General features: G+C 41.2%; 1 protein-coding gene across 1 annotated transcript in view; it reads right to left on the reverse strand.

Moving 5' to 3' along the window:
• Positions 1-18187, reverse strand: part of PDE11A (phosphodiesterase 11A) — a 243599-nt gene that overhangs the window by 213130 nt on the left and 12282 nt on the right. Inside the window, exon 2 of the mRNA XM_054970122.1 lies at positions 6576-6734. Within this exon, the coding sequence (XP_054826097.1) occupies positions 6576-6734 (159 nt within the window). The remainder of the gene's footprint in view (positions 1-6575; positions 6735-18187) is intronic.

The following is an 18187-nucleotide window of genomic DNA, read 5'->3' on the forward strand; positions in this document are numbered from 1 at the left end:
TTATTTGGCAAGCCTGAGTAAGTTATTGGTGTAGCGGTGTAAGTTTGGGGTAGTGGTTAAGAGCAGCAAGACTCTAATCTGGGGAACCGGGTTTGATTCCCCTCTCCTCCACTTGAAGCCAACTGGGTGACAGTGGGTCAGTCACAGCTCTCTCAGACCCACCCACATCACAGGGTGATTGTTATAGGGATAATAACATACTTTGTAAACCGCTCTGAGTGGGCGTTGTCCCAAAGGGCAGTATATACATTGAAAGTTGTTATGTTAATGTTATTATTGTAGTTTTGTATGTTTGGGAGTGAGAGAGTGAGGTTCAATCCCCGATATGTCCAGTTAAAAGGATCGGGTAGCAGACGATGTGAAAGATCTTTGCCTAAGACCCTAGAAACTCTTGTAAGTGGATAACTTGAATTGCTGCTATATGCCAATAAAGGCTGACTTGACTTGACTTGAACTCTTGAGTAGCCAGTCAGAGTATACAATACTGACCTTGACAGACAAATGATCTGACTCAGTATAAGGCAGCTTCCTAAGTAGTTCCAAGGATACGCCCTGCCTTCCAGTCCCAGAAGGCAAGACCTAACCCCACTGTCGAATGGACTCCTATCCATGGGGGGAGGGAGAAGTGAGTCATACTTAAAGTGCACTTTGTAAGAGACTATATTTGAGTATAATTCCTGAATTGTATAAATGTGCGGGATGGCACTTTTCCAAACTACTGTGGGGAAATCATTATTGTACTAAAATAAATACGCTACATACTAGAAAGCATTAATTATACTTGAAAATTTCAAACAGATGCACAATTAATGCTTTAACGTTAAAAGGAGTCATGCTGCCCCGTCTTGCACATACCTACTCAGAAAGAAAGAACTTCTAATGTATTAAATGGGACCTGCAAGTGCCATTCAATGCATTAGTAAGGAAACAGCTACAGCTCAGTGTTAGAACCCAGGAATTGCATGCTAAGGAGCCCAGTCTCAATCCTAGCATTTCCTGGCACCTCAGATTCTTTAAAGACCTTTTGTCTGCTTGAGATCCTGGACAGCTTCTACAACTCACAACTTATGGCTTCATGTCAAAGGTGCAAGGGGCATTCTAGCTGTCAAGAAACTGAACAATTACATCAGGAATCTTCCATGAGCACCAATGCACGCAGACACCAGATCTTGTAAATGCTTATTAATTAATATGTTCATTAAGAACCACTAGGCACATCCCAGCATAATGCTACAGAGTTAAATGGTTGAAGCATCCCCAGGCTCATACGTCCCAACCATCTAGTCCTTCTTAAAAGCTTAAATTAATTCTGGAAACGACTTTGCCTGCTGACATTTCACTCATTCGCATATGAATTTGATCTTACTATCGCTCAGCATGCTAGATGATGCAACGGTATTACAAAAGGAAAACAGCTTCTGTCCAGAAAAACACCTAAATATGGCAATATTCATTGCAAGTCTGTAAATGCAGAAGCCATACCTGAGGAACTTGAGAGTCAAAGGAAGAAGGAAAAGTGAAATGAAAGAGTAAGAAGTTATATGTAAAATATTGATTTTTTTTTTGCCTTGATATTTCTTCTTACTTTGCCTTTTTTTTGTAATCTCATTGCTTGGGTCTGCTCTCCAACTCATTCTGCTGGCCACACTCTCGACTTGGTTGTACTTGTTCTTGTACCTGTACGGAAATCTCCATTTCTCAGAGCCGGACCACACGATATGAATTACACGGGAATGACACGAAAACTTACACACGTTCCAATGTTATTTTCAACTACACACACCAGGACTGCAGGACCTCTGTCGAACCCGTGTTCGCGGTGGCACAGGTTTTCTCCACGTACCTCCAAGATATCCCATCATGCATCTCCACTTTGCACAGATAGGAAGTAGAAGATATAGGAAATAAGGACGCTCTGCATTGCCGACTTACTGATCGTGACCGCGCCGTCGCGACTACACTGGAGCAGAAAATTTTGAATGCATGCCTGGACCAGGACATGTGCTCATCGACAGAATGCTGGACATGGGCATTTGGGGTAAGTCAGGACTCCTGACACTTGCTCGGTCTCATGTAATTCATATCATGTGGTTCGACTCTCATTTGCCTCTTTCTGGGCACTCTCTGACTGCTTGGGCTACTTTCAGACATCACAAACAAACCACAGCTTGCTCATGATTAATATAAACTTAATTAAAGGTTGTGATCATGTGCTCCCTCTCTCCTCCCTAAGCAAGTAGAGCACAATGGAAGGCTTTCTGGTTTCAGGAATCTCCTAGGTCAGGAAGGCTGCCATAATGACCGTCATTTCCCAGAATGCAATTGTCCAAGACAGCATTTTTACAAAGGAAATAAGGTTGTAGTAAAATGGAGTGGTTCAGGAGAGGGCATTTATAATGGGAATAGGGTTGTATTTTATTGCACTGTTTATTGTATGCATTAACTTATTTCTTATTTTTGCAAGATTCAAGTCCAGTAGCAACTTAAAGACCAACAAGATTTTCAGGGCATACACTTTCAACAGTTAAAGCTCCCTTTGTCAGTTTGACTCTTGAAAGCTTATACCTGGAAAATCTTATTGGTCTTTAGGATGCTATTGGACTTGAACTGAGACTAAGTGACCAAGGTAGAAATAAATAAATAAATAAATACGTGCAATTTATTGTTATGCCCAAATACTTACTCCTGGATAAAATGGAGTTCTTTTAACTCTCACACCAGGACTCTAAACCATGGCTTGCCTCTAGTAAACAAACCTTTTGAAAAAGTATGCAGAGTTAATTTTAAGAAAACCAAAAATGTTTCCAACACAAAAGAAAAAGTCAGCTGAAACATTTGATTGGGAAAGACAGCAAGGGAAGGATAGAGACAGCATTACTTTTGTAGTACATTAAGAATAAACATTAGAGCTCCAACCATAATTTCTGAAGCACTTACAATTTTGCCTTCAGTTTTAGTACATTCAAAGCAAATGTGATTATATGTAAAGCTTCTTGCTCTGCTTTCACATGAATGAAAGGGAAATTTCAGCCTTTCTTGCTGTGACCCTTGTACTGCATGACACATTGTTTTGGAAGATTCCTGAACCTTCAGTACCTTGGGGAAGGGCTACAGGAGCTCTGGGTGAAGGGAACAGCAGTCAAATTGGTTTCAGTAAATCACTCTGTTTGTCAAAGCTTTGGATCCAAACCAATACTACATTTTTAACTGATCCTGTCTGAATTTCAACATATTACTGCCTATATGACCTCCCACTCACTTCATTATTGATGGAGAAAAATGAGTATTTTAAGTAAATAAATACATTTAAATACATAACTGCTTGCCCTTAGAGCAAATCAACTTTGAGAATAAGATATAAGAGTACTCATTTGAGATGATGGCAGTTAACAGAAATTGCAGGGGTGGGGGTTACAGTTGGGAAACACCCTTTTGTGTGCAGTGTCAATAATAGTGTCTGGCCAAGGTGCCAAAGGAGGGGTTGCTAAACATGTCAAGTATTTATCCAAGTCCTTCACAACGTACACAATGCCTAAAATAAAATCCAAAGCATATTTTAGAACCATCTAGAAGCCTAGCTATATTAATTTCTTACCTCAAGCCCAAAAACAATCTTCTAGCACCTCAAAGACTAACAGATAAATAAGACAAAAGCTTTCAAGGACTAGAGCATTTGATATTGGGCTCTCCCACACAAATGTTTATGCTGCAATATATCTATTCGCCTTTAAGATGCTACCTCCTTTTTTGTTTTATCTTAAAATGTGTGTGCGTAAAATTTAATATTAAAATAATTTTGTTATGCTCTGCACTGCAGACACTGGTGTGTCTTCTTTTCCTACATATCTACTGCTGCTGATATAAGAATGAATACTGATTTCTTCTCCCTTACACCCACACACAAGGCAAAGGAACCAGCTAACAGAATGCTTTAGTCATACATGCCATTGCAGAGATTATTTTCATGTATTATCACTGTATACAGCTATTAACAAGCAAGTCAAGATTGCTAATCTGGGCAGTGTTCACGGATATTTATTATCTGATTCAACACATAATTAACTAGATTTTGGCACTGTTGCAACAAATGAAGACACAGATATTATTCAATACAAGAGTTCATCCATTTTAATGAGCATACGTTTGAAGTGTGAAGCCGCACAAGATCTTAAAAGTACCTAGCTACAGGTTATCAGTATGGATAATCTCATCCATTTCTCCTTAATTACACTCACTGTAGGTTTCTTCATTTAAGATTAAATGATAATATGCCAGTTACCAATTCTAAGTAGAATTTATAAAGATTAATAAACAGTTAGAGCCTGTGCTTGATTCTTCTAACGATAATATGTTTTGAAAAACAGCCAGTAGTAGAGGATACTGTAATGTCTATCTGAGATGCTGTTCTGGGGTAGGTACGTACGTATATGTCATCAAGTCGTAACCAATTTATGACAATCCAGCAAAGGGATTTCAAGGCAAGTGAGAAGCCGACATTGGGCTGACATTGCTTTTCTCTGCAGAGTCTTCCTTGCTAGTCCCCCATCCCAGTACTTAACTTCCAAGATATGATGAGATTGGGCTATACCACACCACTTTCCCTCCCCCAGTAATGGTGTAGGGCATACTTAATGAAAGTGTGAGAAATCAAAACATTGATCTTATTAATAATTCCTATATATCTGGTCTGCAGACAAAATGGATTATGATTAACAAATTAGATATACTTTGCTAAACCATGTAGGGGCAAGAATTTCACCATGCAGCCATAGTCAAACAGAAATCAGGAATAGTAAAATTCTCTTCACCGTGTAGGCCAATTGCCATTTTGTAACTGGTAGCTCCCAGGGCTCTTGAAAAAAATTAACTCCCAAAAATGTAGTCTGCCATCCCCTGCTGTATGCTGACCACATTCAGTTGTTATTATTGAAAACACACATCTGTATTCATCCAGTGGCAAATACACAAGACACTGACTATCAAGAGAAAAATGTGTAAGGTGGCACCTCCATATAGAAACACTGTCCAGCACTCTAGAACATCAAGATCTCTGAAGACTTTCCCAACCAGAAAAGGAAGAACAAAAACAAGGAAGGTATCCCTGTAGCTCATGGCAGCAACAGTGGGAACAAGAAAAAGGCCAACAAGGCTGTCACTGACGGAAGAACACATGGATTTCACCCCAGGCACAGATGAGGCTAAAGCGGCCCCTGAAAACAGCCAAAATAATAAAGGAGGCATTTTTTTAAACTTACGGAATGATATCACACAATCTACAATTATCATAACAAACCAGGACTAGAATGTTTACAAGAGAACCCGTGACTGAACTAATGGCTGAACATTTTGCATAACCGCATGAGATAACAAGGAGACGTTCGAGGGTTCACTTCCTGCTATTTCACTATTGCAATATAAACTTTATCTCAAAAAGATCAGACAGCACCTTTACTGAGATGTTTATATGATGCTTGGACGGTGAGAAAGATACTTGATTAATAGCAGGATTATTAAAATCATGTAGAGCAAAATTTTCCAAAGGGATGTATCTATTCCACTCTTCCTCCAAGAAGCTCAGAGCAGCATATATGGCTCTTCCTCTCCTCCACTTCATGACAAGATTGCCATAAGCTAGATTAGGTTGAGACACTGCGACCTGATGTCCCAGCCTGGACTACTAGGGAGGCTAGGGTGCAGGAGGCCTGTGGGCAGGGATATGTAGGGGTGCAATGAAGGCTATGGCATCAAGTCACTTCCAGAAAAAAGAGGGAAAGGAAAAAAAGGAAGTACTCTAGGAATCACCAGAAACTCTATGGTAGAGTCTCTATGATAAAGCCAGAATTTCTGACAATTCCTAGTTTTTTTTACAGGAAGTGACATAACACCACACATGCAACACTGTGGGTTTTTTTCCCTGTGATGAGAGCAGTGGGAATGAGACCCCCTAGGGGAGGCTTTTGGCCTAGGCATGGAGTCCCAGTGGCTTATCTCTCCTCCCAGAGAACCTTGGGAAGTGGAGAGGGGATCAACTTCTGCAGAGCTGAGCCTGCTCCAATTTCAGGCAGGAAAACATAGTCTCCCCCTCACTCCAATGAAGACATAGGTAAAGAGAAGGGAGGCTGTGGAAACTGAATCACTATGCTTTGTGATGAGTGCAACTAACAATGATCTGTCTGCTAGCCAGATAGGGTCGAAACTGGAAAATCAGGGGAGAAGCCCTTTGCAACAGGAGTCACTATAAAAGGCTAAAAACCCTGACTGCCTCCAGAGAAGACATTCTTTCCATCACTGCACACTGCCCCCACGCCGAGCATCAAAGAAAGTGATCTACAGTGCAATCAAAAGAGTTACATCCTTCTAAATTCTTTCAAGTCAATGGGCTTAGAAGGATGTACCTCTGTTCAGGATTACACTATAAAGCAGGCTTTCAAGGAATTATGAATCATAAGCAGATACTTAGGAGAACAGAGCTGCATTCGTTGATACCAAGACCTAACATTTTCCATACCCTTGTGAGAAAAAAAACCTGTGAAAGCTTTATCCATATTACCAAGGGAGAGAGAAAAAAATCTTACTTTTTCATCATCATCACTGAAAGGAGCACCACCTGGAGTTTTATTTATCGCTTGGGCAACACCAATAATCTCGCCTTCATTGTTTCTTATGGGCATACACAGGAGCGACTTCGTCTTGTATCCTGTCAATTTGTCGATCTCATCATTAAAGCGGCGGTCCTGTCCAAACAGATAAAAAACATTAATATTAGAAATTTCCACACCCCTCATTACATGCCTACAACATGCTATCTATAATCAACTCAAAGCACAACCTGTTCATTAGGCTTTGTGCCAGGACACCAAAGGTGCCTGCAGGCTGAAAAAGGTCAGGGGCGCCTAATCTATATTGTGCTTATTTGGATATCTCTTCGTTTGGGCTACTGTTGACTTAAACTGTGTAATCCAATTTGAGTCTCTGTGAGAAAAGTGGCTTATAAATACAGTAAATACATAAATAATAATAATATAATAATAACATTCAATTTATATACTGCCCTTCAGGACAACTTAATGCTCACTCAGAGCGGTTTACAAAATATGTTATTATTATCCCCACAACAAAACACCCTGTGAGGTGGGTGGGGCTGAGAGAGCTAGAAGTTGTGACTAGCCCAAGGTCACCCAGCTGGCTTCAAGTGGAGGAGTAAGGAATCTAACTCAGTTCTCCAGATTAGAGTCCCGCGCTCTTAACCACTACACCAAAGAGCTCTGCATTTTATGCTGGAGAGGGGGAAAGTAGCATGGAGTTACTTTACAAGCAGGTCCTGAAAATTACAGAAGTTTACATGATTGGACAGGAAGTTTTCAAGTGGGTCCCATTTCCAAAAGTTTGAGAGCCACTGTCTTAAAACAAATTTGGGGTCACATTGTTAACAATCAGAACCGCCGACATAATATTAGAAGGCTTATGGTTATAGTTATTCCACGAACCCCTTCTCTGAATGTGCTTCCAGCACTAAAATTAGGTAGGATCCATCCAAGGTAGGATCCACGGTATAAGACAGACTGCTCCTCAGCCCAACTGTGCGCATGCTGGGATCCAGCATTCCACCTTGAAACTCTGTTTGAGCCCTCCCGCCTTGAAGCACTGGCCGCTCAACGCTCCCCCACTCCCTCAGACGTCTGGACAGTAACTATCCCCCTGACTTTTGCTCTTTCCTGGTTAGTCTTGAATGAGTGCTACATGTTGTATGATTGTGTTGTACTGATTTTTGTAATTTTTCAATAAAGATTCCTTTTTTTGGTTCAAGTATTTGTCTGTTCATTGAAGGAGTTCTAGCTGGGACAATGCCCATATACATAGACTAAAAGATCCCTAAATCACCCCTCCTCTCGCTAATTCTCCTTGCTGCTAATTCCCCCCAACTCGCAAGAAGACCCCTTTGGGTAACACCATTTCTAAGTGGTGTGAGGGACAGATAATACGCTTGATTTGGATAATACGCATGTAATGTTATTTGGGATGATTTGACTGTTTCCCCCCCACACACATAAACGCTCGCTCTCTCCCTCTCCCTCTCCCTCTCTCTCTCACACACACATACCCCTTGGTAATTATATTACGAGTTCTTATATATTGGGTCTTATCTGTGCCTCAGGAGGATACTTAATGTTATTTGTTTCTACAAAGACTGCAGCACTGTGATCACAAAGCAAACCTTCCATTGCATTACTTATGCTTTTTTTAAAAAAAAGACCTAAGATAAATGATTTTTAATAACACCACCCGGGGCTTTGCTCTGCATGGTGCTGAGGGTTTCCTACAATGTGCCGAGTCCTCTCATGCAAACCTCTACCACTGCACAGGGCTCCACAGCACACGAAATGGGTGCTCAGTGCTTCATAAAATTGTGCTTACAAAGTAGCTTCTCTTCTGCCTTCATAACCCAACTAATGAAGTGGATTACACCTCAATTAGCCCAGAGTCAGTTTCACATGGCCATGAAAGAAAATATCACAAATTTGAAACCAAAGACCAAGCTTACCTTGTTATCAAAATTACTCTCCTTCTACTGTGTTTGGATTAATAACTAGAAGTCAATAATGTAATATTATTACCAGATTAATAATTAGAAGTCAATAATGTAATATTATTACTATAAAATGGATTGTGTTATACTATACAATAGACAAGAACAAATACACAAGCAGGAGTTAATTCCAAAGGCAGCAAATCAAGAAAAGCTAAACTGATTAGATGTTTAGATTATCGATTCCCCTTAGGAAGGAATCATGACAGAAGCCAGTCTGACTAGAATTCAAACACTGTCTGGTCGCTGTTAGATAACAGAATGACCATTTCATGCCTGAAGTAAAGTTAGCCTTACCACTAAGGAACCCCCTCCCCATGATGTCTGTCTAAGATCTTTAAAGGTTAGATAGCTTTTTTCACAACTAAGTTGTGATGAAACAGCAAAATCAGCCTAAGGACTCTGTAAACCCACAGAAAAGGACCTTTCATTAGCCCCCATTAGGGTTGGATCCAGCAGTCTGCTTGCATAAGGACCACAGATCTGCTTTCCCTTCCTTCCTAGCAGCCATTTCCAACCTTGGGAAAGTTGATTCTGGAGGGGGCAGGCGTCACAGGACTCTTGTAGAATAACAGCCATACGTGTCATTGGACTGCATTGAGGAGGGAAGGTGAAGAAATCAGTCCCTCCACCCTACTCTGTCTGTGGAGGTCAGAAGAAGGAAGGGTGTCTGTCCCCTCCTGCCAGAGGCTAGCATCTACTATTGCCATGCCGGAAGGGGGGCGGTGGAGGTTCCCATGAGCTGACTGTTTTCCAAAACCTGTTTCTAGCGCTGGGAAAGTCTCAGTGGCCTTGGAGGCTTCAAGGCCCTGTACACATAGTTCCCAGCAGTAAGAGGGGTGGGGAGGAGGGATGCTAGCCTGGGAGGGATTTATGGGCCTATGCTGTGGTAATGCCTTATTCTGGACAAAGACCTTCTTAGGATGTCCATCGTAAGATTATGATACTAGACTCATTTAATAAAGCTTTACAAATTCTATGGAGACTTGTGAAGACGTGTCTTGGCATAGTCCTTACACCTCCTCCCCACTACAGCCTCACAATCCATATGACTGTTACTCTACAAGGGTGAGGAAAACAGGACAGAATGGCAACCCTCAGCACCGTGAGAAGGAATGCCGGAAGAAATTCACATCAGTAGAGCAAATAAGCAGTATTAAACTAAAACAAATAAATACGCACAACAAAATTTAGATGATACACTACAGCCTAGTAAATGGAACAATGGCTGGCGCAACTAAGAAAATAAGAAAGGGAACCTGACTTGAATGGGTGTACAGGCAACAAGGAGGATGCACTAAAACAAAATTTATATTTGGGGGGGTGGGATTTGGATATCCTGAAGGGCACAAATAACAGTATTCTGGATATTCGGGTTTTCCCATAGAGGCTTGTTTTCGGTTCTGGGTTATTTTTCCAGAATTCTTAAAATATTTGGGTCCATTATTCCCCGTGGGATTCCTATGGGGTATTTTTCCTGGGGACAGGAATGAGCGTTTTAACAGCAATTAACTCCAAAATTGCAACGGAGCTAACGCTGTCTGTCCACCAAAATCCCACCAAGTTTCAAGTAGATTGGGTACAGGAGTTCACTTCTGTGGGCCCTGAACAAGGTGCCCCATCATTTCCTATGCTAGGAGAAAAAATCCAATGCTTTCTCCAGGGCAAAGAAGTCAAACAACAGTAGCTAAACACACAAGAGCAACCACTGACCAAAAGTGTCCCAAAAAGAACCAACAAAGACCAACGGAACCAGCAAATCCCCGCACAAGCAATTCGGCAGCAGAATGCACAGACTTCCCCCCAAAAATCATGCCCTGAAGCTGTAGCAGGTCACAGCAGTTCTTTCTCACTTTTGGAAGTTTCCCCGGGCAAAAGGACGGAGGGAGGGGGTGACTCTCACCAGTGAATGGCATCACTCGTTAGGGGGAGCTCAACTGTTTGCCCAACCATAGACCACATGAGAAAATTGTCATGATTGGACCGATAGTAAAGATCCCCATAACATACAAGATCATTCACCTGTGAGAGCTGCCTCCCCCTCCCTCCTTTCACCCAACAAGTTAAGGGAGAAAGCTGCTACTACTTTTAAAATGGCAGCCTGGATTATTCTGAATATTTTCAAGATTAGCAGGGAATCACATAACTGGTATATCCAGGGGTCATTTCGTAGAAAAAGAGCTGGAGGAACTAATTAGCATAACTCATTAGCATATGTCACACCCCTTGACATCACCAGAAGTGTCATTAGTATAACTGATTCGCATATGCCACACCCTCTGCCATCACCTATCCTGGCTGTTTTGGACCCAATCCTGGCCATTCAGGGCTGAAATTGGGCCCAAAATGGCAAAAAGGGGCTGAAAAGGGGCCCAAAATGGTCAGGATTGGGCTGCTGCTGAGCGGGAGAGTGATCCACCACCTGTCAGAGGCCCGATCCGGGCCGTTTCAGTCCTAATCCAGGCTGAAACGGGCCCCAAATGGCCGAGAGTTAGGTGGGCAGGACCACCTGACATGTGACCACTTCGGGGAACTGCCAGAACTGCCTGTGCGTTCCCCCTCGAAATGAGCCCTGGGTATATCCAATAATCTCAATATTGACTGATTCCTGAATATACTCCAAAAATACCAGTAAGGTATTTTTGGCTGTATTTCCAGGCAAGATATACTGAATTGCAATCCCTTTCAGGCAACCAGCAAGCTCTGCCTTCCCCACCCTTGTTCAGTCAAACTTCTATTGTGAATTATCTTTTTAAGCATTTGGTATTTGAACAGAGATGCGACATATACTGTTACTCCTTGCATTTTGTGGCCATTTGGCCCCACTATGTATAAACTTTTTTACCCTCTGCAATCATGTATGTATTTGTCAATTCATGGCATATTTGTGTATTTGTCAATTCATGGTAAACATTTCATGAATCAGATAAAGAACGATTTAATTCACAAAACTCTATGCTACAATTTTTTTTAAAAGCTGTTCTGCCTTATTGGCGGATTCCACACACATTGGATAATGCACTTCCAATCCTCTTTATAGATCATTTGGAACGGATTTTTTTGTGTGCGGAACAAAAAATCCACCTCAAACGATTGATAAAGTGCATTGAAAGTGCATTATCCAACGTGTGCGGAATCAGCCATTACCTTAGAGTAGTTATCAAGAAGGGATGAAAACTTTTTCTAATCTTGAGGTGACGTATCTTTAATTCCCATGAAGAGAGTTAGTTCAGTCTTGGGATAAAAAAAAAATACACTATGATGTGCCTGAACTCTAGCTTTGTATCCCAGTCTTTTTGTGTTATCTTGTTCTCTGGCATATTTCTCTTCCCTTCATCTAAGGGAGAAATTATTAAATGTAGTGGCTTGACCCTAGAGGCACAAATGGTTCTATTTCTAATATTCAAGCTGCAGTAAGTTATCAACGTCCAAGCATGAAAGCAAGGGATTAGTTTCAACTGAATCATGTGCACTCATTTAAACTGTGCATTAAAAATCATATATTGTGCCTAAATATTTCATTAGAAATACTGTGGTTTAGTGCACAAGAGGATAATTAGACGCCACAGATCCACTCTGCTATGTCGATGCTTTCTTTTGGTACAAAGAGCATCTTCCTTCTGTAGAAGATTCCATGTGCTTGACCTAACAGATCTGTTGTATCATCTCAATGGGTTTTGTTAATATTTAGGAAATACATCTTTAGCCTAAGTTTTATCTTATATAAACATCATATAAGCTCTATATATAGGTTTTTGATGGTGGGATGCAATGTAAAAATTAGCTTTGGATAGTTAATATGACAATGATGTGAAAAAAATGACACAAATTGTAATTGGGGAATATTCACTAGCTCAAGCCAAATTCCAATATATCATGAGGTAGAAAAATGCCTCACAACAAAACAGCTGAATTTGGTGACTGAAACCATTGTTTCACAACTCCTCGAGCCTGTTTCAAACACACAAACTTTGATACATACTTTCATAAGAGGTTCCCCGCCACACACACACACTTTTCAAATATTTAATAACTCACACTAATTCACACTAAAACAGATGCAAAGAATTCATTCAGTTTCTCTGCTCATCTCCCCATCTTTTAAAAGGAATCCCTTCATTCCCAACTAGTTTTCTGCTCCTAATATAACTGAAGAAATGCTTATTGTTTATCTTAAGGATTTTGGCCATCCGCTCCTCAAATTCTGTCTGTCATATTTTCAGCTTCATTTATTTTTTCTCCTCCCACTCAGCCACCATATTTCTCTGTCTTTGGGTGTGTGCATGCCCCACTTCCGTGTCTCCAACTGACCCTTTTGATGCCTCTGGACTTTTGATAGCTGGTATTGCCAGCTGTTGTCATCCATGGGTGCTTTCTTCCTCCTCAGCTTCCCTTGTGCTGTTGGGGGCCAGCTGTGTTAGTGACTCTCGCCAAGCTACAAGTGGCGCCTGATACAGGTTGGACACTTGTCAGCTTCCCTCAAGTTTTGATGGGAAATGTAGGCATCCTGGTCTTGCAGCTGTAATGGAGAGCCAAGCTGTAAAACCAGGACGCCTACATTTCCCATCAAAACTTGAGGGAAGCTGACAAGTGTCCAACCTGTGTCAGGCGTCACTTGTAGCTTGGCTCTCAGGCAGTTGGCCTACTTGTCTGGCTGCTGTGTTGAAAGACTGTGTTGAAAGACTCTGGTTGCTGTGCTAAAAGAAAAGCACAGGCGTTCCTAATGGGGTGGGGTTTGGTTACTGTGTAGCCATCTGGGTAGGGAGCAGAACAATTGAATAACCAGCACACATGAATAACCAGCAACCCCCTTTCTGTGTGAGTGCTAGACGAGAAAGATATTTCTGCAAGTGATCTCTTGTTCTGGATTTTGGTCCATTGGACACTTGTATAGGCATATTTTGGCTACTTCTTCTAATGACTACAGATGTCAGATTAATTAATAGTCAATTGAGCAAGATATTCCCATTTAAATGTTACTGTGGCATCTTCCTGTAAACTACTATGCCAGTCCATTAGTAGCATATGTTACACCAATTTTTAAAAGGGATCCAGAGGAAATATATGAAATTAAAGGCCAGTTAGCCTAACGTCTCTTCCAGGTAAATTAGAAATAAAGACAGAATTATTAAGCACATTGAAGAAGAAAGCCTGTTGAGGGAAAATTAGCATGGCTTCTGCAAGAGGAAGTCCTGACTCACCAACTTTTTGAAGTTCTTTCAGAAGTTTAACAAGTATATAGATAAGGGTAATCCTGTAGACAGTATATATTTGTACTTCCAAAAGGCTTTTGACAAGATCTCCAAAGAGTCTTGCTTGTTTAGCCATTATAGGAAGGGTCCTCCTGTCTGTTAAAAACCGGTTGAATGATGGAAGCAGAGAGTAGGAATAAATGTACAATTCTTGCAAAGGAGGGAAGTGAGCGGTGGGGGGTTTCCCACGGATTGGTATTCGGACCAGTGCTATTTAATTTGTTCATGAATAATTTGGAACTGTGTATAAGCAGTGTAGTAGCCAAGTTTGGATATGGTTCCAAATTAATTTGGAATGGTGAAAAACAAGGTGGATTGTGAAGAATTATAGAAGGATCTCTCTAAATCAGGGGAGCAGGCAACAACATGGTAAATGAATTTCAATGTTGGTAAGAGTAACGTGATGCACGATGGAACAAAAATTATCTTTAAATATATTTGTACAGGTTCAGCTTGTCTCATAAAGTTCCCCTGTGGCTAACAAATCTAAACCCTTCCTATCAACTCTACCGATCCCCACCCCCTATTTTTCAAATCCTGTCTTTAACCTTCTGCCTAGCAACCCAAATTTTTCCTCCAGGTCCATGCAACTACATTTCCCCATTCTACTGGTGCCAATGGGCACCATGTCTGCTGACTCTGGCACTGGCTATCAGTCTATCTAGTCAGTGAATGATGGCCACAACATTCCTATGAGGCAAGCAAGTCACCACGCAGTCACAGAATGCCCATCATAGACTCTGCTCACTATATTCCTAATGACCAAATCTCCTACTAACAAAAGTCCACCTCCCCTCAACTTCAGAGGGGTATCTTCAGTATGTGAGGATACTGGTTTGTCATGCAAGGACAAGAAGACAAACATTCTCTTATCTCCTCCTTGCCTCTTGCTCCAATGCCATGTTCAACTCCCTCTGTTGCTACCTAAATTCACATTGTCCACTACATCCTCTTTCTCCAAACAATGATTTAAAACCGAGAAACGTGATCTCTGAGTTGAACTACTGCAAACTGCATATCACTTCACTATATATTTATATTTTATAGCTTTCAGTACAGAGTACTGAACTGAGGCCAGAAGGAATGCTGGAACAGCTTAGCTTAGCTTTTTCTTCAAATGCAGTTTTGAGTCTGTCAATGATGGATTCAATTTAGAGTTCTTTCTGGCATCCTTCGTTTCTCTGAAGCTTTCTATATTAAATTGATACCTCACCATATCATGCTGGCTCTGGGTTACTTGTAAAATTTTCATCCATACTACATTTGGCATATAATACTATATATATAGTACGTGAGCCTTCTCTGCTTTCAACCCAATTCTTTGCTGAATACAGTTTATTTACCATGGTTTAATTTTTCTATTTATCTCTGTCTCAGTATTAGTGACATATGCTGGGAAACAACCCAAGGCATACATTAAAGAAAATGTGAAATTTTTGGCTCATCATATGGAATGAGAAACTGCAGCACCATACACAGAGGCAAATATGAATAGTGGTTCCCATCTTAACTAATATAAGAGGAAAACCAGCTAGCTGGTTACTCTACTCTAGGTTCTAGAAATTCTCAAAGCATTATGCGGGGAAAAGAGAGACCATGGCTATTTTCACACGCGCGTGTAACCTCATGGCATGAAGCATCCTCCTAGCACAATTTCCCAGCATGATCCCCTTTAATGGCGCGATGACGTCAGAAAATGCGCCATTAAACGGAATTGTGCCGGGAAATCGCGCTAGGAAGACGCTTCATGTCATGAGTTTTGCACGATTTTCTGGAGGGTTAGGGTGTGTGAAAATGACCCCTCTGTCACAACTGGTTTCTCTTCTTTCCCTTACCGGAAACAGAAAATGATGCTTCTATTTCCAGTGATGTAAATATAGAAGATGAAAGACTGAAATGTCAGGATTCCAAGCAAACTTCACAGCGGGGGTTGAAAACTTTATCCTGCTGTTATTTATATTGCTGTACCACTAAACGAGACAATAATTATTTGAGCTGTATACAAATCAAAGCCTAGCCCTAGATGCTAAAGTACACGAGCAAGGGAAGTCCACAGCCAGCCCCCAACCTAAGAATGTTACTAGACCTAGGAGGGATCTATGAAGATGAAAACAAAATTTCACTCTTGAAAAGAGTAGCAAGGTGAGAAATTATCATAAATCAATAAAATTTGCAGAAAACAGGATACTACTGCACATTATGGAGCACTTTAGCTGTCTGGTGTTGTCTTCCTAGCAATTAGGAAGGGGGAGAAGTCGAAGATATACACTACAGAAAATAGAAACTGTCCACACAGTTTTCTATTTCCTGTAAGATTATAGTAGCAATAAGGGATTTTTTAAAATGAAAACTATATTTTAAATGGTCTGTTGAAGCTATCAGGATGTGCAACAGATTATGTATATTTGCTGCATGTGGCTCAGTGAGCTTACAGGGATACACACAGCCCAATGCTCACTAAGAAATACAACATACTTCAGTGGGTTTTGCTGTCAAGTAAGCGTGTGCAAGAATTGGAGCCTTGCTTTCTCTATAAAGAGATGCTCATTAAGTACTGTTAAAATATCTGCATCTGACCAACAGATCAATGCAATAAATATAAGGAGAAAATAGTATCCTTTACATAGAGGAGGCTAAATTGCACACACGGACAGAGCAATAACCACTAATTACAACTAGTAAAGTCATATGGGCTTGAGACAGGGTTTATCAACCTCCACATGAGGTCTGGAGATTTCTTGGAATGACAACTGACCTCCAGATTACAGAGATCAGTTCCCCTGGAGAAAATGGCTGCTTTGAAGGGTGAAGTCCATGGCATTATATCCCACTGAGGTCCCTCCTCTTCCCAAATCCTGCCATCCCTCGGCTCTACCCCCAAATCTCCAGGAATTTATCTACCTGGAGTTGACACCACTACCTCGAGAGCAGATAGTTCTTGATTTTGTTCCAGGTTGTTAAATCAAAGTGTGGAATGGCATACATGAGACAGGCCCATTCACTAAATTTAAACATCACATGGTTTGTGAGAGAGAAAGCAGGCTCTTCCAATAATGAGAAATTAACCCAGAAATAAGGAATAGAGTGCAAAGGGAATACACCCAAATGCAAATATATAAACTACACAAAAGAGTAAAAGAATACGTGATCAGGAACAAACATGTGGAATATGTATTATTAAATGATCCTTTTTTGTTTTTCTCTGTTTCTTTCTTTATAAACACAAGCACAGCAATAAAGTGTATGTCACCTATTTAGAGTTTTTAATTGAAGTTGTCGGTTTTTTCCTAGCTATCCCCTTCATGTTTATGATGCCTGCTCTCCAAACTACTTAACGCTCTACGCTTAAAGAGCACTTGGGTACCACTGGAAAAGATCCAGTACTGTCAGCCGTTATCTGCTTATTAAGAGCCGCCGGATGCAAGTCATCTTATCTTACTCGCACACTGCACTTGCCTCCCAGGACCTGGTTTTAACAACTCTTTCACAGGACTAAGCCTGCTAATAAGTAATCATTACCTTGTACAATAAAATACATTTCCCATCTGCACAGGACTTTCTTTTATGCAAATGGCCTCATCATCAAGGGGCAGGATTATAATCAGTGGAATCTATCCAACTGTTGTATGTTAATAGAAAGAACCCAACAGGTAAAGGTCACAGTACATACGCACGCTTCTCCTGAAAGCTCTATGTACTGTCCACTCCTTGATGAGGCAGAAATTAAGACTGAATTCTAACACGGTAGAGGGGGCTGTACCAATTCAGGCTGCAAAGGGAAGCTGCCATTTTAAACACTTCCTAATGGTAAAAATTGCCTGCAAGCAGGGGTCATTTCGTAGAAAAAGAGCCGGAGGAACTCATTAGCATAACTCATTAGCATATGCCACACACCCTGACATCACCTATCCTGGCTGTTTTGGACCCAATCCTGGCCATTCAGGGCCGAAATTGGGCCCAAAATGGCAAAAAGGGGCTGTAAATGGGCAAACAAGAGCCAAAAATGGTCAGGATCGGGCCGCTGCTGAGCAGGAAAGTGATCCACCACCTGTCAGAGGCCCGATCCAGGCCATTTCGGCCCAAATCCAGGACGAAATGGGCCCAAAATGGCCGAGAGTCAGGTAGGTGGGGCCACCTGACATGTGACCTCTTTGGGGAACTGCCGGAACTGCATTCCGGCGTGTCCCCCCTCGAAATGAGCCCCAAAAAAACCTGAGAGCACATGAGAAAGGTTTCAGCAAACTTGCTGTGCTAGATGGCAATTCTAGCCATCATTCCAGACCTAAATATACCATAGTTAACTTTCTCACTAAGTATTTGATATTTTCTACACTGCTTTACTTCAGTG

This window comes from Eublepharis macularius, chromosome 2 (genome assembly GCF_028583425.1).
Source record: "Eublepharis macularius isolate TG4126 chromosome 2, MPM_Emac_v1.0, whole genome shotgun sequence".
In the NCBI taxonomy this organism is placed as follows: domain Eukaryota; kingdom Metazoa; phylum Chordata; class Lepidosauria; order Squamata; family Eublepharidae; genus Eublepharis; species Eublepharis macularius.